We start from the raw sequence: 24,412 nt of genomic DNA on the forward strand, positions 1-24,412 counted from the left end.
CATTTTTGACAGATGAAGGTCTGATAAAGACGGGGGTGCACTTCATGAGTTTTGTTTGGCTAACTGGGGTGGAAACGGAATCTGATGGTGTTCCTGGCTAACCTACATTAGCTCACGTTGCACAACGGGGTATTTGTGTTGGAAATGAGATGATGTTTTAAGGGGCTGGTTTCCCTCAGGTTAGGTCTGTGGTCTGGGTCTTGGTGGGTCTGTGTATATATTAGCTTTGGCTGTGTGAGGGTCTCAGTGTGGGGCTGTGGGCTGGATGTATCGGGCCGGCTGGGTGTTGCTCTGTAGCCAGACTCCTCTATGAGGTGGTGAGTAAGGTCAAGGTTTTCTCAACCTTGGGAAGGTTGGCTCTCAGGGAGCTCTTGGGGCTAGGAAAGGGTGACACTATGGGGGAGTGCGAGGTGAGCAGGGGATGTGGGTGGTTTCTCTTTCCCCTACTCCCATTTTAACGAGCTGCAGAGGAAGTAATCGTTTCCTGTCCGGTAATCATTCAGGTCAAGAGGCCTTCTCTCGTGGACTTTCTACAGACCTAGACGTCTCCATCCCTCCCTATGTACCACACCTGTACTCCTACACAACACATTCCACTGAGGCCAGATGAAGCCCTGTGACATGCTGGAGCATACTACTAATAAAGCTTAATGTCCATTACTCCAGTCCATACAGGATCTATTGGAACGGATGTCAGTTGGTTTTCTATCATGTTATGTGGAAAATTGTTTGTGGCTAGACTTCACGTCAGGTAAGTTAAACGGTAGACTGTATGTGCTGAGGCAAGTTGTGTGTCAGCTATGTAGGCCTATGTTCTGAGCTCCCATGTTCTGTAGGCCTATGTTCTGAGCTCCCATGTTCTGTAGGCCTATGTTCTGAGCTCCCATGTTCTGTAGGCCTATGTTCTGAGCTCCCATGTTCTGTAGGCCTATGTTCTGAGCTCCCATGTTCTGTAGGCCTATGTTCTGAGCTTCCAGCAACATACAGTGAGGGGGAAAAAGTATTTGATCCCCTGCTGATTTTGTACATTTGCCCACTGACAAAGACATGATCAGTCTATAATTTTAATGGTAGGTTTATTTGAACAGTGAGAGACAGAATAACAACAAAAAAATCCAGAAAAACGCATGTCAAAAATGTTATAAATTGATTTGCATTTTAATGAGGGAAATAAGTATTTGACCCCTCTGCAAAACATGACTTAGTACTTGGTGGCATGTGCTTTCTTGAGCAGGGGGACCTTGCGGGCGCTGCAGGATTTCAGTCCTTCACGGCGTAGTGTGTTACCAATTGTTTTCTTAGTAACTATGGTCCCAGCTGCCTTGAGATCATTGACAAGATCCTCCCATGTAGTTCTGGGCTAATTCCTCACCGTTCTCATGATCATTGCAACTCCACAAGGTGAGATCTTGCATGGAGCCCCAGGCTGAGGGAGATTGACAGTTCTTTTGTGTTTCTTCCATTTGCGAATAATCACACCAACTGTTGTCACCTTCTCACCAAGCTGCTTGGCGATGGTCTTGTAGCCCATTCCAACCTTGTGTAGGTCTACAATCTTGTCCCTGACATCCTTGGAGAGTTCTTTGGTCTTGGCCATGGTGGAGAGTTTGGAATCTGATTGATTGATTGCTTCTGTGGACAGGTGTCTTTTATACAGGTAACAAATTGAGATTAGGAGCACTCCCTTTAAGAGTGTGCTCCTAATCTCAGCTCGTTACCTGTATAAAAGACACCTGGGAGCCAGAAATCTTTCTGATTGAGAGGGGGTCAAATACTTATTTCCCTCATTAAAATGCAAATCAATTTATAACATTTTTGACATGCGTTTTTCTGGATTTTGTTGTTGTTATTCTGTCTCTCACTGTTCAAATAAACCTACCATTTAAAATTATAGACTGAATTTCTTTGTCAGTGGGCAAACGTACAAAATCAGCAGGGGATCAAATACTTTTTTCCCTCACTGTATACACACGCCCGCACGCACACACCCACACAACCCTGAATGATGGAGAGACCCCCAGGAGAGCTGGCTTCACATTCTCCTCCCTTCCTCTCCACCCCTGTTCCTCTTATGATGGAGGGTGGAGGAGGGGAGGAAAGGCCTTTCAGTCTAAGAACAGCAGGCCAACTGACAGTCTGGCGTGGGCTGGTCTGGTGGATGAGGCTAGGTAGAAGAAGCAGGCCCAGCGGTCTGATCTCTGTGTTAGGGGGTTGGGGTGAGGTTGTTAGATGATTAGTGGGGAGGAGACGGGTCACATTGCCCCCCTCCCCCTCCAGAAAATGGCATCATGGGATTGGTGGCGAGAGGGCACCCATCTATCAAGATGTCAGCTCGGTAGGATGGGACTGGGACAGGGGTGCAACGAGTGTCCATGAAAACACAGCAAACTGAACCCCATATGGAAGAAGACCGTGACACGGGAGCTAGCTGCTAGCTACACTGTGTGGTCTGATCTCTCATAAAACGTGTCAGAATGAGATTTTATTCAGTCATTGTGTTTGCTGTGGTTTTGCCGCCTCTCCAGCTGTGCATTGTATGTAGGGCCCTGGGCAGGTCTACCATTGTTTAGGTTGTGTTGAATGATGGGAAGTGGGAGTGGGAGTACTACAGGAAATGACTGTGGTCAGTGTTAACTACTTCTCTGTGTTATCTCTGCTTACTGGAGAGGACTAGAATCAGTTTAGTCATGGATTTCAATGTTCTGCTTATCGACTTCAAGTATGAGCTGCAGTTATAAAAAGAGAGGGTTTTACTTTCTCACACCTATGTTAACACACACCATCCAATATACAAGAGCTTTAGAAATTCCCTAATCCTGCATTGATAGGTTTGAGTGTCCCGTTTCTACTCTCTCTCCCCACGCTAGTGAACAGTAGTGTTGTCACGATACCAGATTTTCCTTGGCAAAAAAGAAACCACGAAGCAGACTGAACTTTTTGGTCCTTTTAAAACCTACTTTTGGAAGAGATTGTGTGCTATAGCTTGGAAAATAAACATGTGATTCTGGGTGACAACATCAGGCTATTTTCCTCAAGAAATTCAGTCCGCTTCATGATTTGTTTCCTTTGCGTCCTTACTTCCTAGTTTCGCGGTACTGGTATCGTGACAACACTAGTGAACAGTTAAAAACAACGGTGTGTGCGTGCAGGAGCGAGAGCTGGGAGGCAGGCCTTATCTGAAGCAGCACTTCTCTTTGTGTGGGAAACGCTGCTTATTAGCATATTTATCACAGGCATATGAAGCTGTAGTCTCTCTCTGTGTTAACCCTGTCCATGTATGAAAGGGAGGCTTTGAAGGGAAAAAACCCTTCGGCTTCTCCTTTAGGGGATTATAGCAACAGTATGAAGACTGGAGAATGTAGCACTGGGCTAGGGGGGAGAAAATGCTCTCACTCCCTGTCAGCCTGTCTCTGTTGCTTTTCCAAATGAATACTGATATCTGGTTTAAATAGACACTTTGAAGAACATTACAAGAAACGCATCAGTCATGGAATGGACAGGAAATAGAGGAGAGGAGGAAATGAGATCTCAGAGGGAGTGATTTCCAGTCTGCAGTGCAGACCAAGGCCCAGCTGTGTGTCTCTGTGTGTTTGTGCGCGTGTGTGCATGTCTGTGTGTCTCTGTGTGTGTGGTTGCATGTGTGCATGCATCCAGTAACTCAGCAGGAGAACAGGGTGGAGAGTGCAGCCCCTCTAACCAGGAAACAGAAGTGATGAGCTGTCATCTCCATTTCCCTCCATGCCCCCTCTGTCATGTATGAGGAATGAGCTGCTACACAATCACTCCTCACTCACACACGTTTCAGTCCTGTTTTCCTGCAGGACTGGTTTGATTTGATAAAAAGGTCTACAGGGTGAATTCAACACAATGTAGCTGTTGTTTTCGCTCACCCTCTACTGTCTTTGTCACGCACCATCCGTGTTGGTTTGGACTTTTTGTTTGGCCATAGCTGCACTTGTGTCTCCTAGGAGACGGTTGCTGCAGCGATCAGACAGATCTGACTTATCTATGACAGCCCTTAGTGACCCACATTCCGGCAGTACATCAGCCTGCAGTGCTGTAAATCCTCCCTGCCTACCGCTACAGTGTGAAAGTTGCTGATAATAATGCACTGCTGTGTGTGTGTGTCACACAGGATAGTATGTGTGTAAACTGTGTATTCAGTAGGTCCTGCTCATTCTCCCATTCACCACCCATGCCCCCAGAGAGAACCGACCGAAACTGCTCAAACTCTCTTTCATGAGTCAGGAAGGGGGGATTTGGCGAGGGGCTACGGGGGGCCGGGGGGGGCAAGTATTCAGTGAAAAGGGGCTTTGTTCTCTCCCCCTCCCCAGGTCAGATCCAGTCAGCTCGGTAGACCAGCAGGGACATCTCTATTCACGGCCACAAACTGATCCCCAGTCAGTCTGCAGGGTTCGCACAAGGTGCTTAAAGGACTTGAATTTGGCACTCTGAAATTCAAGTACTGAAATATCTTGAAAATCTGACATTTTCTCAAATTGGTACTTGAAAATTACTTTAATTAAAATTAGAGGAGAACAGAAAATGATCAAATGTTAATATGAAAAATGTATTGGTCTTGCAAATTAATTTCCAGGCAGACTACAGAGTTTTATTTCCTCAAGTGTTTGGCGCTCTGGTTGCCAGGCGAGCTTGCTCATTCCACCCACACTGCCAATCAGCCTGGCAGGTACAGAACTGACTGATTAGGTGCCACCAAACATCACATGGATAGCTAAAATGCCGGGCAAATGTAGATTCAATCATGCCGGGCAGGATATTTTAATGTTTATGAATGTGTTTCGCCAGACCCAACCAGGGATGTAGTGGAGGATAAACGCACGTAAACGCACCTATTTATTTGTGAAATAGCGTTTACTCAACTTTTTATTTAGTTAATTATCGTTAACCCACTTATTGCGTTCCCAGCGTTGATCAACGCTCAGAATGCTTCTTGATATGAGTTCTAATCACACCTACCTCTGCGAACAAGTGGAATTGTGAATGATTCATGTATGCTCGTTATGTTTGCCTGCTCCCCCGGATTTGCCTTGTTAGTAGCGCATTCATTTACCACTCTGTCCAACGGGAAACTCTGCCCACAACAGGCCGCGGGGTGAAACGAACTGCCTCAGCCCAGACTTACGGTGGCAAGTAGCAGAAAGACGCTGCTGACAGTGAGAATTATTTTAACATCCCTTGACTCCTTCCGTGTCAACAGACATCCCCCGAACAATCCCCTCCCCAACTGGTATGTAGTCGCTGATAGTTCAGTCAGATATCTAGCTGGCTAGGTAGATCAAGGGCTCTGGCTGTTAGCCAGGTAGCTAGCTATAACTAGCTGGCTAGAAGGATGGAGTTAGAAGCTAACGTTGAACAGAGCCTGACCTCAGTAGGAGCAGTTGACTGAAATTTAAGCTAGCTATGATCAAAAGATGGGCTACTCTAAGTTCTCATAACAAAATACATTTTCTTTATAGAGAGTAGTGAGACAGACAGTGGTGAGTCAGGCTGCAATGAAGGAGGCAAAGGAGATACACAGAGAGAGGAAGCATTGAAGCAAGCAGGGAGAGAGGTTAGTAGTACAGTGGTTCCCAAACTTGGGGTCCCCTAAAATGTAAATAGGGTCCCCTTTAAGAGTCTTTAATCCTATCAAACACATTAATAACTTGTATTCTTTACCCATTTGAAGAGAAACAACATTTTAGAGTCAACTAAGGGCCTTTTACACTGTCAGATTTCACTTTCATGTGAAAGCCTGTGGGATTTAGTGAAATATAACGACAATTTAAATATAAAGACAATTTAATATTATGTACACTGAACAAAAATATAAACGCAACATGCAACAATTTAAAATATTTTACTGAATTACAGTGCATATAAGGTCAACATCATCAGGACTGACTTACCACTGATGTATGTAGTAAAGAAGGAGTGAAACACGTATTATTGAGTAGAACTTGTAAGGTTGTGATGAATAGTAAGTTAATTGTTTTTTTCATGAGGTTGTGGCGATATACTGCCATCTGGTGGAGACTAGAAACAATTGCATAATAGGAACTATTACAAACTGATGGTCTTTGGAAATAAATATTAGTGCTTGAAAAAGTACTTGGAAGTTCTTGAATTTGACTTGCCACTGTTTGTACGAACCCTGAGTCTGATAAACACAGCTGATAATGACCGGCCTGTGGGAAGTAGCCAGGGCTGTGTGAGAGATATATACTGGTGGGCTGTACTGTGTGGGTGGGTGTATGATCCTGGGGAATATGTGTCTCCGGTAGCTGTGTCATGCTTTGGGATGACTGAGCATGTCTTTGTGGTTTCGTCTGTAAAAAAGCACATTGTCCTTCCTGAACCCATATTATCACCACAGGGGTGATTGTGTGGTTGTGCATTCTACTCCAGTCTGCTAATGCGCCCCAAAGGTAGCAGCTGGTTTGGGCATTTAATACCCATTTTAAATTGGCAGTGTTGGATCACTTTGTCAGTTTGGTGCCAGGAGAATGGTTTTCCACTTGCCCAGGTAGCGAGCCTGTACAAATATGTGATGTGTTTTTCCATTGTGTCTGGTAGCTCATCCCTTCTGCTCCCCAGGGGGACTCCTGTCTGAGAGCTCCATGAACTAGGCAGAACCTATTAAAACCCATTAATAAGACTAGTGTCATCATGCTCTGGAAGGATGTGCAAGCATAAGGCAATCTAGAATCCTTGACTCCTGAATTCCTTGACTCAATATATGGATTTTTTCATTCAAACATATGTAGACTGTGGAGTGTTGTGTTTAAGGGAAATGAAGGGTGTGTGTGCGATTGAGACTGAGGCAGAGGAAGTCCAGCCATCCGGCCTGTTCAGGTCTTTCCATCCTGTCTGCTCCAGAGCATGTCCCCACCCAGAGTTGTTAATGTCACACTGGTCCCTGGGCCTAAGCACTGGGTGTGTGTGTGTGCATTAGCAGTGTGTGTTCTTGGCCTCCGGTAGTCTCTGTGATTACCAAGCCTAGCCTGTTGAGAACACTGGGCCTCTCTCTCTGTGGTGCCCGTCTCTCCTTAGCCCCTCAACACAGGCCTTAATGGTAGGGTGATGACAACCACAGTCTACTACAGCCTTGTCATATGGCGGGTCTGCTGTGCGGTATCTCTCCTATTCTCCCCTTCTCTGCCAGTGTCTTTCTATGTCTCCACCTCCTCACCTCTACCATCTCTATTCCACATTCCTGTCTGTGTGTTACTTCTCCAGGCGTTGTTAATGAGGCCTGGGGTCGGGGCCAACAGCTCCTGTTGGGTAGGTTCTGTGCTTCTGTAGAGTTAGTGCTGTGCAAGCGCTGCTCTTGTATCCAACACGAGGGCACAGGGCCATTATTGGATTCCTGTCCTCCCACCTCCCCTCTGTCACTCTCCCCCCAAGAATAGGCTCCTCAAAGTCCATAAAGCCACCGATTTGAAGATGCTGCCCTGGGGGCCTCTCTCCCTACAACCCTCTCTCGCTCTTTATTTTTCGGGCTCTCTTGTTGTCTCACTCTCTCGCGCTCTCTCTGACTCCTGACTTTAAAAGGCAACTTTTGCTATTTTTGAGGGGCAGTGTGCAGAGATGAGGATGCGTAATGGGAGAGTTGTCCTAACAAGCACTGAGCAGCACAGTGCAGTTGAGAGAGGGGAATGCCTTGTACCTACTGCACACAACCCTCGTCTGGCACTTTCAGTGAGAGCGAGATAGAAAAATAAAAAGAAACGGAGCGAGGCGAGGCGGATGGACGCTCTCTCGGCACTGGCCGGCCGTCATGTCATCGTGTTTTCCCCCCTGGGCCGGGTGGTGAGCCAGCAGCACCTTTGGTCACCTAAGAGACACAGGCCAGCCAGACTCCAGGAACTCTAATCTGTGCGGGTACACAAACAGAACAGGCCTGCTAATCAGATTTAGTGATTTCCACTAGCCAGTGCCCTGCCCACTCCAGGTCACTCTAGTAGGACAACAGTTGGCTCAAAGCTGCCTTAATTCCAAGCTTCACAATCATAATACTAGCTAGTATCTAGCTACTCCTCAAGAGCTTGACCCTTCATTTAAGCGGTGCGTCTGTATTGGTCCCCTTGGTTGTTGTTGTATTTGATTAGCTGCTCCCTCCTCTGATGTAGTGACAGGGCCAAGCTGCATGTGATGACTGTGGTTCTGACAGCTGGGGTCCCCAGATGTGGTAGCCGTGGTAACACATTTTACAGCTGCACATGCCTCATCTCCCCAGAGAAAATGAAGACACAGACTGCAAAGACACACGGAAACACACACACAAACACTTTTTAAGATGGATCTTATGAGACTAGCAGGTGGTCTCTAGTGTTGTATCAGGCCGAGGGGTTTCAATGGATGGCTAGCCACTGAAGAGATGATTTGATAGCTTCAGAGGCTCTGAGATGATTAAGTAAAAGGAATTAGGCCATCATCCCAGCATACACACGGCTGGAGATAACAAGCCTGCTTATTACGTAGTTAGTGTGTTTGAGCTGGGGCCCAGCCTGGGGCATCAGAGAGGGCGAGAGAGAGGGAGCTCACTCCATCCCTCCCTCCCTCCTCCTCCTCTCCTGCAGACTTCAGCTCAGACATGAGGATTAGCCTTCACGCCTCTCCTCAGGCCTGTCCCAGTGTGGCTCTGACGCTAGGCTAGGCTTCTCCTCAGGCCTGTCCCAGTGTGGCTCTGACGCTAGGCTAGGCCTCTCCTCAGGCCTGTCCCAGTGTGGCTCTGACGCTAGGCTAGGCTTCTCCTCAGGCCTGTCCCAGTGTGGCTCTGACGCTAGGCTAGGCCTCTCCTGAGGCCTGTCCCAGTGTGGCTCTGACGCTAGGCTAGGCCTGTCCCAGTGGGGCTCTGATGCTAGGCTTGTCCCAGTGGGGCTCTGATGCTAGGCTAGGCTGCTACATTAAGGCCATGCCAGGCAGACACCTCCCCCTCCCGTATGACTCCTCCTCATCTACCTCTGCTCTGGCCTGTTTACTACTACCACAGACAAAAGGGGAAACCCAGACACATCACAGGGGGTATAAATCTAAAGCATCTGTTTAGAACTACCACTCACCACCAAGGACAGAACATTACACAAAATGGCTAAGCCTGAAAAAGATTACTTGACCCCTTTTCTCACCTGCTAGTGCCCTCAGTGTCAAAGTGCAGTGTTTGGAGACGAGGCTGAGCCCAGAGATGTGCTACCAAGCCATGTGTGTGGCAGACTGACTTTGTAGAGGTCTCCCACCCTGTGCTGACAGCTGCCAACAGACCAGGGCTACAGATGCTAGGCTGGCGTGCTATTCTGGTCTGTCTAAGGGAGAAGGACTATTCTGACTGGCTGTCTGTCTGTTTCCATCACCACACCAGTCCATCATCCAGAGCGTCAGGGCTGTTTGACTTCTATTTACACCCTTAGTTGTCATATGCTCTGCCACATCCTTTTTATCCACGGCAAACTTGGTGCAAAACCACGCCCACGAGTAACCTAGCAACATTCAAAGCCGCGCTGATTGGTCAGAGTTCGGACATTCCCTGTGACGACGTAAATGTGCTAAAGAGGAAATCCCCGCGAATGGGGTGTTTGCTCATGTCTGCCATGCCACGACCCGCGGGAGATGCGCAGTTTCGCGGCCTCGTTTGAAATTAGCTAAATGAAACGCAAGCAGCAAGTGACTCTGTAGATAGCTAACATTACATTACTTGCGATAACACTTGATAAAATTAACAGCTTACTTACCTCCAAAAACAATGCAACTGTCTATGATGTCGATGCTATCCATCTGATCAGTCAGGCTGGCTGCAATCACTCACTAAAAAGCTACATAGTTCAATGCAACTTCATATCCTAATTCGGGAAAATGCAAGGTATGGATAGCAATGTTTTGGTGGGGATTCCGTCTCTAGCGTTTGTTCTTTAAAACGCAGGGAACAACCGAACTCTGACCAATCAGCACGGCTTTGAATGTGGGTGTGGTTTTGCACCATGTTTGGCGTGGATGAAAAGGACACTGCTCTGCCTCCTCAATTGTAATGACTAGTTTGTTCCTCACTGCTGTTGATATGCTGGATGAACAACACTGTAGTTCAATTCTGTCCAAATGACAGTTTGTGTTGAAGTGGGATCCAGTGGGGTCTTAACAGCTGCTGTGTCAGCATACAGCAGCAGCTGGGTAGGGTGTTAAATTACTGGTCCTATAGCTCATCTTCTGGCCGAGGGGACTGACTGTCCATCCATGCCTGGCCCAGTAGCCCCATTTCCATAGTCCCCCAGAGGCCTCGTCATCCTCGATCACTAGCCCTTCTTTCCCTCGTGGGCATGGGACTTGTCACACTGGGAATTCTGCTCAGAGTGAATTAAGTGCTACTACTGCTGAAAGCATAATGTGTCGCTCCCCTAGGGCCCAGGGGACACATTAGGGAAAATGCAGACTAGTGGTTTCATAACAGATTAAGCTAGCTAGTAGTTATATAGAGCCCAATGGAGCCTAATTGAATGGAATTTAGTGATTATCTGGCCTCCTATTAAATTACATGATGCAAGTTACATGGAACATGCTGTAATGGATTATGAGCAATACTTTTTTGTTTTAGGCATTGGAATAGGTGACGTTAGATTGATGTAATTTCACTCCACATGTCCCAACAGTGTGTTGCCAGTATTCAACAAGCACAACTGGAGCAGTTTCAACAACTCTGACTCCTATTATTCATCAGTGGAGGGAATTAGAGCAGAGAAAAGCCTCCACTCCTGGAGAATTGGGTTCAACCAGAGTCCCAATGGCTCAGTAACAGTGGGGAATGTGTGGGGGATTGACAGCATGCTAGCTAAGAGGTTCATACAGGGAGAGATGGCCTGACTGGAAAGGCTTGTGTGTGTGTGTGTGTCCACTCCACCACCACCCTGTCCTTCTGCAGCCTCAGCCTGTCCTGTTATGTTTAATGTATGGCTGTGATAAACACAAGCTCACTCTCCACTGTGTTTGTGTGTGCGTGTCCAGGCTGCTCCCTCCATCACACACACTTCCGTCTCCACAGCTAGAAGAGGAGGGTTGACTGTTGATTTGTGGAACAGATGATTTGCTCCTGCTGCAGCTGTGCTCCCTCCTCCTCTCTGCACCTCTGGACAAGACAACACTGTCTATACTTTAGCCACCACGGTATTGGAGTCAGGTACACTATATATACAAAAGTATGTGGACAGCCCTTCAAATTAGTGGATTTGGCTATTTTAGCCATACCTCTTGCTGACCGGTGTATAAAGCACACAGCCATGCAATCTCCATGGACAAACATTGGCAGTAGAATGGCCTTACTGAAGAGCTCAGTGACTTTCAACGTGGCACAGTCATAGGATGCCACCTTTCCAACAAGTCAGTTCATCAAATTTCTGCCCTGCTAGAGCTGCCCTGGTCAACTGTAAGTGCTGTTATTGTGAAGTGGAAACGTCTAGGAGCAACAACGGCTCAGCCGCGAAGTGGCAGGCCACACAAGCTCACAGAACGGTACCGCAGAGTGGTGAAGCACATAGCTCACTACCGAGTTCCAAACTGCCTCTGGAAGAAACGTCAGCACAAGAACTGTTCGTCGGGAGCTTCATGAAATGGATTTCCATGGCAGAGCAGCCGCATACAAGGCTTAGATCACCATGCGCAATGCCAAGCGTCGGCTGGAGTGGTGTAAAGCTCACCGCCATTGGACTCTGGAGCAGTGGAAACGCTTTCTCTGGAGAGATGAATCACGCTTCACCATCTGGCAGTCCGACAGATGAATCTGGGTTTGGCGGATGCCAGGAGAACGCTACCTGCCCCAATGCATAGTGTCAACTGTAAAGTTTGGTGGAGGAATAATGGTCGGGGCTGTTTTTCATGGTTCGGGGTAGGCCCCTTAGTTCCAGTGAAGGGAACTCTTAACGCTACAGCAAACAACGACATTCTAGATGATTCTGTGCTTCCAACTTTGTGGCAACAGTTTGGGGAAGGCCCTTTCCTTTTCCAGCATGACAATGCCCCCGTGCACAAAGCGAGGTCCATACAGAAATGGTTTGTCGAGATCGTTGTGGAAGAATTTGACTGGCCTGCACAGAGCTCTGACCTCAACCCCATCCAACACCTTTGGGATAAATTGGAACACTGACTGCGAGCCAGGTCTAATTGCCCAACATCAGTGCCCGACCTCACTAATGCTCTTGTGGCTGAATGGAAGCAAGTCCCCGCAGCAATGTTCCAACATCTAGTGGAAAGCCTTCCCAGAAGAGTGGAGGCTGTTATAGCAGCGAAGGGGGGACCAACTCCATATTAATGCCCATGATTTTGAAATGAGATGTTCGACAAGCAACTGTCCACATACTTTTGGTAATGTAGTGTATTAGCCTTGGTTTTTCCCCTCAGGTTTTTAAAACACAAAATGTAACACGAAGTGCAAAGCCAGTGATTTAACATTAGAGACAAATATAGCTTTTTTTACTCTGCTTTCTCTGCTTTTTTACTACATTGAATGGAATTGAAAGTGCTGTAGTACTGGAATTGAAAATTGTTGTACTACATTATTGAGCTTTTATGACTTTCTCACCCTAGGCCACAGGCCTGTTTTTATAAGGAATTCATTCATGATGAGTACATCCTTGTTCGTTCTTTCACCTTATGAGATCATGTGTTTTGCATGTCTCTCCCATGGCCTCATCTGTGTTTCCCTGTTATGACTGGTAACTATTATGACAGATGGTCCGTATCTCTCTGTAGAGAGACGGAGGAGGTGGAGGAGCGGCATTGGCTAGTAGCTAGATATTCTTCCTTGGTGTGTAGAGGCCTGGCGTATTGCAATGTTACAGATACACACTCGGAGTGTAAAGGTTGCTTAGAACTACATACATTACCGGTCAAAAGTTTGGACACACCTACTCATTCAAGGATTTTACATGATTTTTAAAAAAAAATGACATTGTAGAAAAATAGTGAAGACATCAACTATGAAATAACACATGGAATCATGTAGTAACCAAAAAAGTGTTACACAAATCAAAATATATTTTATATTTGAGATTCTTCAAATAGCCACCCTTTGCCTTGATGGGCTCCCGAGTGGCGCAGCGGTCTAAGGCACTGCATCTCAGTGCTTGAGGCGTCACTACAGACCCCCTGGTTCGATTCCAGGCTGTATCACAACCGGCCGTGATTGTGAGTCCCATAGGGCAGCGCACAATTGGCCCAGCGTCGTCCGGGTTTGGCCGGTGTATGCTGTCATTGTAAATAAGAATTTGTTCTTAACTGACTTGCCTGGTTAAATAAAGGTTAATAAAAATAAAAATGACAGCTTTGCACACTCTTGGCATTCTCTCAACCAGCTTCATGAGGTAGTCACCTGGAATGCATTTCAATTAACAGGTGTGCCTTGTTAAAAGTTAATTTGTGGAATTTCTTTCCTCCTTAATGCGTTTGAGCCAATCAGTTGTGTTGTGAAAAGGTATGGGGGGTATTCAGAAGATAGCCCTATTTGGTAAAAGACCAAGTCCATATTATGGCAAGAGCAGCTCAAATAAGCAAAGAGAAACGACAGTTCATCATTACTTTAAGACATGAAGGTCAGACAATACAGAACATTGAGAACGTTTGAAAGTTTCTTCAAGTGCAGTCGCAAAAACCATCAAGCACTATGATGAAACTGGCTCTCATGAGGACCGCCACAGGAATGGATGACACAGAGTTACCTGTGCTGCAGAGGATAAGTTAATTAGAGTTACGAGCCTCAGAAATTGCAGCCCAAATAAATGCTTCACAGAGTTCAAGTCACAGACATATCTCAACATCAACTGTTCAGAGGGGACTGTGTGAATCAGGCCTTCATGGTCGAAGTGCTGCAAAGAAACCACTACTAAAGGACACCAATAGGAAGAAGAGACCTGCATGGGCCAATAAAAATGAGCAATGGACATTAGGCCGGTGGAAATGTGTCCTTTGGTCTGGAGTCCAAGTTGGAGATTTTTGGTTCCAACCGCTGTGTCTTTGTGAGATGCGGTGTGGGTGTGTAGTTCCCACCGTAAAGCATGGAGGAGGAGTTGTTATGGTGTGGGGGTGCTTTGCTGGTGACACTGTGATTTATATAGAATTCAAGGCACACTTAACCAGCACGGCTACCACCGCGTTCTGCAGCGATATGCCATCCCATCTGGTTTGGGCTTAGTGGGACTATCATTTGTTTTTCAACAGGACAATGACCCAACACACCTCCAGGCTGTGTAAGGGCAATTTTACCAAGGAGAGTGATGGAGTGCTGCATCAGATAACCTGGCCACAATCCCCCGACCTCAACCCAATTGAGATGGCTTGGGATGAGTCGGACGGCAGAGTGAAGGAAAAGTAGCCAACAAGTGCTCAGCATATGTGGGATCTCCTTCAAGATTGTTGTAAAAGCATTCCAGGTGAAGCTGGTTGAGAGAATGCCAAGAGTGTGCAAAGCTGTCATCAAGGCAAAGGGTGGCTATTTGAAGAATCTCAAATATAAAATATATTCTGATTTGTTTAACACTTTTTTGGTTACTACATGATTCCAAATGTGTTATTTCATAGTTTTGAAGTCTTCACTGTTATTCTACAATGTAGAAAATAGTAAAAATAAAGAAAAACCCTTGAATGAGTAGGTGTCCAAACTTTTGACTGCTAGTGTACATAATTAGATATCCTGTAGGTATGTTCCTGGCAGGGTCACTTCCCCATGTTTAGTTCTCCCCTGTCTCTCTCCAGACTGTGTACTGGCTTTAAGAGCTGTGTTTATACAGGGCATTAAACTCTGCCCTAATTACATATCACAGGCACTTCTCTACCCTCACCTCTTTTCTCCCCTCAGTCACTATCTGATGGAGAACACCTGGGAAATGCCTAATGTGGCCTCGCTGCAGAGATGACAGAGAGGAATCTTAGTTCTCCTCTCCTTTAAACCTCAGGCAGCTCACTGACTGACTGACTGAGCCTCGGCTGTTTTATGTGCAGGGCTCAGTTAAGACCCAATCTAGCCTCTCATTGCCAGAGTCAAATCTGCTGCTGCGTATCGCTCTCATTCTCAACCAAGTCACAGCAGGACTATTAAAGTTAGAAGCAGCGCTGTCTATGTTGTATGTACAGTAGTATATTCCTCCATGGGTGTCCCTGTCCCTACAGTAGCTGTGACCATGTAGATCCTCCAGTCTGTCCAGTCAGAGCCTTGGGGAGGTTGATGTAATGCTTTATTTTCCTGTCATGCAAAGCAGAGAGCGATTGATGTAATGCTTGATTTCCCAGCCAATTCGCTGCCTTCTCTCCTCCCAGCTAGCCAATCCCCTGCCTGCGCTCCTCCCAGCCAGCCAATCCTGCTGAGTGCTCTCCTTCCGGCCAGCCACTTGGCAGACATCGTCATGTCTCTCAGGAGAAAGGGAGATGAGTGGAGGAGAGGGACGGCGAGAGAAAGGAGGATAGAGGAAGGAGTGACAGCCTCCATGCTAGTGTTACCAGTGGCCATGATATGTGTGCAGGGAGCTGGGTGGGGCTTGCTGGATGGATGTGGTGATGGTGGATGATGTCTATGTGATGATTAACAGCAGTAGATGGATCAGGTTGCTTCAGTTGATTCTAGGTCTGTGGTAATGTGGCTTTCTCTAACCCCTTCATTACTCTGCTGACAAGGTCAGGCTGTGCTGTGTGTATGTGAGAGGTTTGCCTCATGCAGACATCCACGCAGTCTGTGGTGTTAATCCAAGACACTGACCTGACTCTGCTAGAGGAGAGACATTGATTTCTCCTGGCATGCTTCAGGCTGAGGAGGAGGAGAAGGAAAGGTGCCGCTGAGAATGGATGACTGTGTATGTCTGTCTCCAGGGCCTGAATCTTGGTCTTGACAAAGGTCAACCTGACCGCAGTTACTATGCCAAATACAGGTTTAGCAGGGGCAATGGTTTAACCCTGTTACCATGGCAATCACTCCTGTCTGTTTCTCTCTCCACTTCTTCCCCTGTGGCCGTCAGTGGTCTGGTCATGTGACCAGGGTCCGTGCTTCACTTGGCTGTAGTTAGTGATAGCCTAGTCAGGCAGAGCGTGGTTTCGTTTGTCCTTAAGTTAGCCAGTTAGGCTGGCCGTTGTTTGTCCATCAGTTAGCCTACTACTGCGCCTTCCTCCATCCCTCTCTCCACTGGCCCAGTGCAGTTCTGACTGGAGCCAGTCAGATTAAAATACTAATTGCTAGATGAATACTGACACAGCCAGGATGCTGTGGAGTCCCTCTGTGTAGCAGACATGTCAGTCCCATGCTGTAGTCCCGAGGCCCAGTGTGCGCAGACACACTCACACAACCCTTCTCCTCATCCCCTGCCTCTCTCTCCGCCGCTGGGTAAAAGTGGAATGAGGATTTATATGAAATGGGGTTAATCCATATACAGTGCCGTCCGAAAGTATTCAGAACCCTTGACGTTTTCCGCATTTTGTTACGTTACAGCCTTACTCTAAAATGGATTAAATAGTTTTTTTCCCCTCAATCTACACACAATACCCCATAATGACAAAGCAAAAACAGCTTTTTAGACATTTTTGCAAATGTATTCAAAATAAAAAAACATATCACATTTATGTAAGTGTTCAGACTCTTGTTGAAGCACCTTTTGGCAGCGATTGCAGCTTCGAGTCTTCTTGGGTATGACGCTACAAGCGTGGCACACCTGTATTTGGTATTTGGGGAGTTTCTCCCATTCTTCTCTGCAGATCCTCTCAAGCTCTGTCAGGTTGGATGGGGAGCGTCGCTGCACAGCTATTTTCAGGTATTTCCAGAGTTGTTCAATAAGGTTAATGTCTGGGCTCTGGCTGTGCCATTCAAGGACATTCAGAGACTTGTCCCGAAGCCACTCCTGCGTTGTCTTGGCTGTGTGCTAAGGGTCGTTGTCCTGTTGGAAGGTGAACCTTCTCCCCAGTCTGAGGTCCTGAGTGCTCTGGAGCAGGTTTTCATCAAGGATCTCTCTGTACTTTGCTCCGTTCATCTTTCCCTCGATCCTGACTAGTCTCCCAGTCCCTGTCGCTGAAAAACATCCCCACAGCATGATGCTGCCACCACCATGCTTCACCGTAAGGATGGTGCCAGGTTTCCTTCAGACGTGACGCTTGGCATTCAGGCCAAAGAGTTTAATATTGGTTTCATCAGACCAGAGAATCTTGTTTCTCGTGGTCTGAGAGTCCTTTAGGTGCCTTTTGGCAAACTCCAAGCGGGCTGTCATGTGCCTTTTACTGAGGAGTGGCTCCGTTTGGTCACTCTACCATAAAGGCCTGATTGGTGGAGTGCTGCAGAGATGGCGGTCCTTCTGGAAGGTTCTCCCATCTCCACAGAGGAACTCTGAAGCGCTGTCAGAGTGACCATCGGGTTCTTGGTCACCTCCCTGACCAAGGCCCTTCTCCCCCGATTGCTCAGTTTGGCCGGTCGGCCAGCTCTAGGAAGAGTCTTGGTGGTTCCAAACTTCTTCCATTTAAGAATGATGGAGTCTACTGTGTTCTTGGGGACCTTCAATGCTGCAGAAATGTTTTGGAAACCTTCCCCAGATCTGTGCCTCGACACAATCCTGTCTCTACGGACAATTCCTTCAACCTCATGTCTTGTTTTTTTCTCTGACATGCACTGTCAACTGTGGGACCTTATGTAGACAGGTGTGTGCCTTTCCAAATCATGTCCAATCAATTGAATTTACCACAGGTAGACTCCAATCAAGTTGTAGAAACATCTCAAGGATGATCAATGGAAACAGGATGCACCTGAGCTCAATTTCCGAGTCTCATAGCAAAGAGTCTGAATACTTATGTAAATAAGGTATTTCTGTTTTTGTATTTTTTATAAATTTGTAAACATTTCTAAAAACCTGTTCGCTTTGCCATTATTGGGTATTGTGTGTAGATTTATGAGAAATGTTTTATTTAATCCATTTTAGAATAAGGCTGTAACATAACAAAATGTGGAAAAAGGGAAGGGGTCTGAATACTTTCCGAGTGCACTGTAGGTCCCTATTGCCTGTCTATTTGCTCAAGATTTCTCATATCAGATGAATCAAGTCAATGCAAGTCATGTTAACGTAGCATTACTTTAGCTAGTGAAGCTATACACTGGGCTTTATAGGGCAGTGGGTTTATCGTCTGACTAGGACTGCAATCATTCAGATCATGTAGGATTAAAAAAGGCCACATCTGGCATTGAACAGATTTTATTATTGTCATATACACTGAGTGTACAAAACATTAGGATCACCTTTCCATGACAGACTGACCACGTGACTCCAGGTGAAAGCTATGATCCCTTATTGATGTCACCTGTTAAATCCACTTCAATCAGTGTAGATGAAGGGGAGGAGACAGGTTAAATAAGGGGTTTTTAAGCCTTGAGACAGTTGATACATGGATTGTGTATGTGTGCCATTCAGAGGGTGAATGGGCAAGACAAAATATTGAAGTGCCTTTGAACGGGTTATGGTAGTAGGTGCCAGCCGCACTGGTTTGAGTGTGTCAAGAACGGCAACACTCCTGGGTTTTTCACGCTCAACAATTTCCTGTATGTATCAAGAATGGTCCACCACCCAAAGGACGTCCAGCCAACGGCAGGCCAGTGGTCGAAAACAGGTCACTGATGAAAGAGGACAAAGGAGGCTGACACACATTGTGCAGAGCAACAGACGGACTACAGTTAGTCAACTGACAGTCCAATACAACATTGGTGCCCAAAGATCCATAAAATAATGCACAACTCGCAGTACCTTGACACGTGGTGTATGGCAGCCGACAACCTTAGAGTTCCACTTCTTTCAGCGTAAAACAAGAAACTGCGGTTGCAGTGGGCTAAGGAATGAAAACACTAGACACTGGAGAATTGGAAAAACAATGCCTTGTCTGATGAATCCCGGTTCCTGATGTTTCATGCTGATGGGAGGTCTAGGGTATGTAGAAAACCACGTGAGTACATGCATCCATCATGAGGCGCGTGTCAACATTGCAGGCTGGTGGTGGTGATGGTGTGGGGTGTGTGTTTATGGCACACATTGGGCCCCTTGATAAAAGTGGAGCAACGTTTGAACGCCACAGGATATCTGAACATCATTGCCAATCAGGTGCATCCCTTCATGGCAGCAGTGTATCTATCTGCGAATTGATTCTTTCAGCAGGATAATGTCCCATGCCACAAGGCTAAGATTGTCCAGGAATGGTTCCACGAACATGACAGTGAATTCAGCTTACTGCAGTGGCCTGCCCAGTCACCAGATCTCAATCCAATTGAGCATCCGTGGGACGAGATTGAACAAGCTTTTCGGAGTAGTACCAGCCAACTTTACACAACTGTGGGAAGCATTGGAGTCAACATGGGCCAGCATCCCTGTGGAACGCTTTCGACACCTTGTAGACTTCATGCCCGACTAATTGCGGCTGCTCTGAGTGCAAAAAGTGGTGCAACTCAATATTAGCAAGGTATTCCTAATGTTTTGTACACTCAGTGTATAAAGCTGGTCTTTGTCTACATGGTTTGTAACTAAAGATAAAAGCAACACTAGTGAACCTGCTTCTGGTCCAGAGGTAGACAGACAGAGGGAGAGATGGGATTTCTTTTTTGATTTTTTTACCTCTAACATATGGAAGTGCCTTTACTCCTCTGTTCTTGTCTTATGGGGAGCTGAACTGTACAGGCATGTTGAGTCAGGGTGGACTGAATTCCCCATGGGATTGTTTACATCCAGACATCATCATAGAGTGGCTAACAAGCCTTCATTGATTACAGTCCTGCTTTGTTACTATTCAAATTACCTGCCAGTTTACATTGACATGGCAGTTCCACCTGCTGGGCTGAAGGGGAACTGCATAGTGTATATTAGAATTTTTAAATTTTATTTCACCTTTATTTAACCAGGTAAGCCAGTTGAGAACAAGTTCTCATTTACAACTGCGACCTGGCCAAGATAAAGCAAAGCAGTGCGATAAGAACAACAACACAGAGTTACATATGGGGTAAAACAAAACATAAAGTCAAAAATACAACAGAAAATATATATATATACAGTGTGTGCTAATGTAGTAAGTTATGGAGGTAAGGCAATAAATAGGTTATAATGCAAAATAATTAGTATTAACACTGGAATGATAAATGTGCAAGAGATGATGTGCAAATAGAGATACTGGGGTGCAAATGAGCAAAATAAATAACAATATGGGGATGAGGTAGTTGGGTGGGCTAATTTCAGATGGGCTGTGTACAGGTGCAGTGATCGGTAAGGTGCTCTGACAACTGATGCTTAAAGTTAGTGAGGGAGATAAGAGTCTCCAGCTTCAGAGATTTTTGCAATTCGTTCCGGTCATTGGCAGCAGAGAACTGGAAGGAATGGCGGCCAAAGGAGGTATTGGCTTTGGGGATGACCAGTGAGATATACCTGCTGGAGCGCATACTACGGGTGGGTGTTGGTTAGATGACAACAGTGATGTGGTGAAAAGTTATTTAGTGTTACTAAATTAGTAATGTAACTCCTTTTGCTTGTTGAAATTCTAATTTTTCATTTCGAAAGACTTTCAATTATTTCTTCATAGATGTGCTTTACTGAGTCTACGAATGGAGCTTTTCATTCAAGCTCTAGCATATTGTTGCCTGCATTGACGACAGTTGATTGATGTCAGTCACATTACGTGCAGTAGACTGGCCGTCACCATAACTTTTCAGTACTGTCTCTCAAACCCATCAGTCTGCTCTGCTGTCCTGGACCAAAGACAAGTCTCTATTGTAACATTCAATCATCAGCCAGGTCCAGAGAGCCTCCCTGGCCTGATCAGCTATAGTTTAAGTTCCCTTCTAATATCCCCCATCCCACTCGTTTTAATCTCTCTCCACATGGTTTTCCATAAGGCCAGGTGGGGATGAAAGCAGCCATATTTCTGCCCCGGGACGGAGGAGGGGTGTGGGGGCCATATATCACAGACTGATGCTGCGCTTGAGGAGGCAGGGAGATTTTGGGAATGTGTAGCGGGTAGTGGGATGAAAGGAGCTATATTGGAGTGAAGCTGATTTATCACCTCTGCTATGAGGCTCAGGTCAGGCCTCTGTCAGAGAGACTAGTCAGTGAGGGCCCCTCGGAGTGAAGACTAGACTGTCTGTCTCCGTCTGTCAGTGGAGGTGGGTGAGTTAACTGGGTAACTCTTAGTTTAGAGATAAAGTCCATGACTGTATACAGTAACCATGCAGAGGGCCTTACCTCACCACAGCGCTCTCGACATTCTGCCCTTTGTTAAGTCCATTCCCTTAACTTCAAGGACATTGCTGCATGTGTATGTGTCTATTTTGTATGGTCAGTGAGTGGGGATGAGACTCAACATGACTCAGGGCTGTGTTTCCTGTAATGGGAGGAAGGGAGGGTGTGTGTGAGCGGAGCTCTCCCAGGTGTAGTAGGACTATTCTGGGTCTGGAAATAAACCAATAGATGAACCCCCAGTCACAGGTTAGGAATGAGGTCATTTAGATATCTTTGTGGGACTCTTTCTCTATATTCCTCTCACGCACACACAACGCTCTTCCGTTTTCACACACACACACACACACACCATATTGAGCGGTGGTTTTAGGACGTTTTTTCAGAGGTGAGGAAACACACGGTGACTCTCCTGACATCCATTGTTCTGGTTGGCCCATGAGCCCCTGGGGTGAGGCTGATGTGATGTCACATGCTGAGGGATTGGACACATTTGAAATGGACGTGCAATGTTGGAGCCCGCAGTATAAAATATATATATATATATATATATATATATATATATATATATATATATATATATATATATATATATATATATATATATATATATATATATATATATATATATATATATATATATATATATATATATATATATATATATGTGTGTGATGGGATGTATAGACATAATGGACTGTATGTGGATAGAATATGTAGTATATCTGAAGAATACATAGGATAGAATAGTATATGTACAGCAATAGTTGAATAGAATGGGATTGACTGTAATACAGTATATACATAGGAAATTAGTTAAACAGTATGTAAACATTATTCAAGTGACCAGTGTTCCGTTATTGAAATGGCAAGCGATTCCAGGTCTATGTACATATCCTGGCTAAGCTCATATTCCTCAATCTCTGTAGCTACAGAGCACCTGCCTCGCTATTGTACTACAAATAAGGAGAACAGGTTCCTCCAGGGGTTTCTTCCCCCTCTCTCCTCTTCTTTCCTTTAATCCTTCTCTCACCGTGGTGGGTTAGAAACAGGAGCAGCTATCCCCCGACTACCGTCCTCTCCTCTTCTCATTACTTCTTATCTTGTTCCAGAAAAATCTCCTCGCTCAAATATCAGCCACAGCTGCAGGTTGGTTATGAGTTTACTGTTGTCAAAATGTCAAAATAAGGCTGCGTTCAACAAAAGAAAAGAGTTGGGTTTTGACTTGATTCGGTGTTAAATGTGGTGGTTTTTCAAGACGCTCATTGTTGGTGTAGCATGGAGTATTTATTTTAAAAGTGTGAGAAGCAAAGGAAAAAGCCAAACTCGACCCTTCAGGTCTTCAGCTGTGAAGGAAACGAATGACCCTCACCTCTCTCTTTTCTCATCTTCCCTCTCTTTCAGGATTTGGAGTTCCACGGTGTGATGCGTTTCTACTTCCAGGACCGCGTGGCGGGGAACTTTGCCACCAAGTGTATCCGGGTGTCCTCCACGGCCACCACTCAAGACGTCATCGAGACGCTGGCCGAGAAGTTCCGGCCCGACATGAGGATGCTCTCCTCGCCCAAATATTCCCTCTACGAGGTCCACGTCAGCGGGGGTGAGTGTGCGGGGTCTGTTGGGTGGATGGATGGGTGTGGGTTTTGTGGTGGGTTGTTAGTAAGTAGACCAAGGGTATTGAACAAGTGTTGTTTATCACACCTAGCATTAGACTGCTAACATTCAACATCAGGTTGCTTATTTGTTTGGGTATGTGGTTTGACAATCTTCTTTGAGTTAGCTACTCTGTTGGGGTTACTAGACGAAGACTGTTAGCCTGCGGTACAGAGAAGACAGGAGTGTGGTGTCCAACTCCCATGGTGCTTTATGTGACCTTGAGATCAGCATCCCTCAGTCCAGGCTTTGATCTCTCTTCATATTGAGAGAGGGGGAGAGAGGAAGAGCGTGTGTGTGTGGGCCAGCATAGCTTTTCTGCTAGCACAGTGATGAAAGCTAATTTAGACCTGCTTTTTATATAGTTCTATTTAAAATCTCAGCAGTCCTACCGCATTTGTCTATGTAAATCATTAACGCTTTATCCTAAGCTCATCCTAATACTTTATCCTAAGCTTATCCTAATGTTTATCTATGTTAAACTAGAGTATATAGCCCAGAGCTAGCTAGCTGGCTGTATAGGAGTATGTGTTAACTGGTGTGGGTTGACAGGGTGTAAAGCAGTGTGATTTCCCCCTCTCTGGCAGAAGAACGGAAGCTGGACCTGGATGAGAAGCCCCTGGTGGTGCAGCTCAACTGGAACAAAGACGACCGCGAGGGACGCTTCGTCCTCAAGAACGAGAACGACATCATCCCCAAGGTGAGTATCGACAACAACAGCAGCAACAGGAGCAGAGCGGGCTTAGGCTAGCCTGGCTTCCAGTCTGCTTCAGCTCAAGTAGGTACTGGGCTATATGGCAAGATTTGGGGATTCCTGTGAATGTGCGTTACACCATTGAAAAATAATAATGGACCCAGGCTAGTCTTAGATGTGGCCATCAGTGAAATTACTCAAAACTACTGCACAGGAGGACCTCTGCCATGACAACACTAGCAGATTACTCTGCCTCTGTAGCACTGTAACTAAATACCCAACCATCAAGTTCACTGCTATGATCTTGAATAAGTCTATATTTCATTAGATGCTCACAGGGACTTACTGTTCAAAGTGTTGATGTGCATCCTGGCTCGGAGACTTCTTTAGTGCTCTTTACCACCCCAGAGAAGCAACTATGTGTTTTATTTTATTCTGGAGGACTTGACCTCGAGTACCTCAGCTCCCCGAGCCATTTCCTCAGCCAAATATGTGGTTCTCCCCCTGGCCCTAGATAAAAGGCAGTAGTGTGTGTGTGAGATGTGAATGAGTTATGTATGTTTCATCTTCTGGGACGTGTGGCTACACTCTGTCCAGTGTGAGTATAATCAACCTCCTCTGCCCAGGGGAGCAGTAAAGAGCTATAAAAGATACACATACATGCATGTGCACACACACACGTAAACACACTTCATTCTCTTACCCAGTCTGTTCTGTAACTCATCAGTCCAGTCATAGCAGGGGAACCAGATCTTAAACTTCACTTAACTCCTCTTAGTGGCAGCTCCTCTCCTCTCCTTCTAAAAGCATCTGCTACTAGAGGTACATAGAGGGTTCCCCAGAGTGCTTTTAGGCTGGA

The 24,412-nt window shown here is 46.0% G+C and overlaps 1 protein-coding gene across 1 annotated transcript in view; it reads left to right on the forward strand.

Moving 5' to 3' along the window:
* LOC311106806 (afadin-like) overlaps window positions 1–24,412 on the forward strand; it is a 121,440-nt gene that overhangs the window by 36,936 nt on the left and 60,092 nt on the right. Inside the window, exons 2-3 of the mRNA XM_084149184.1 lie at window positions 22,611–22,806; window positions 23,447–23,559. Coding sequence (XP_084005310.1) covers window positions 22,611–22,806; window positions 23,447–23,559 — 309 coding nt within the window. The remainder of the gene's footprint in view (window positions 1–22,610; window positions 22,807–23,446; window positions 23,560–24,412) is intronic.

The sequence above is a fragment of the Coregonus lavaretus genome (genome assembly GCF_964263955.1).
Source record: "Coregonus lavaretus genome assembly, chromosome: 31".
In the NCBI taxonomy this organism is placed as follows: Eukaryota; Metazoa; Chordata; class Actinopteri; order Salmoniformes; family Salmonidae; genus Coregonus; species Coregonus lavaretus.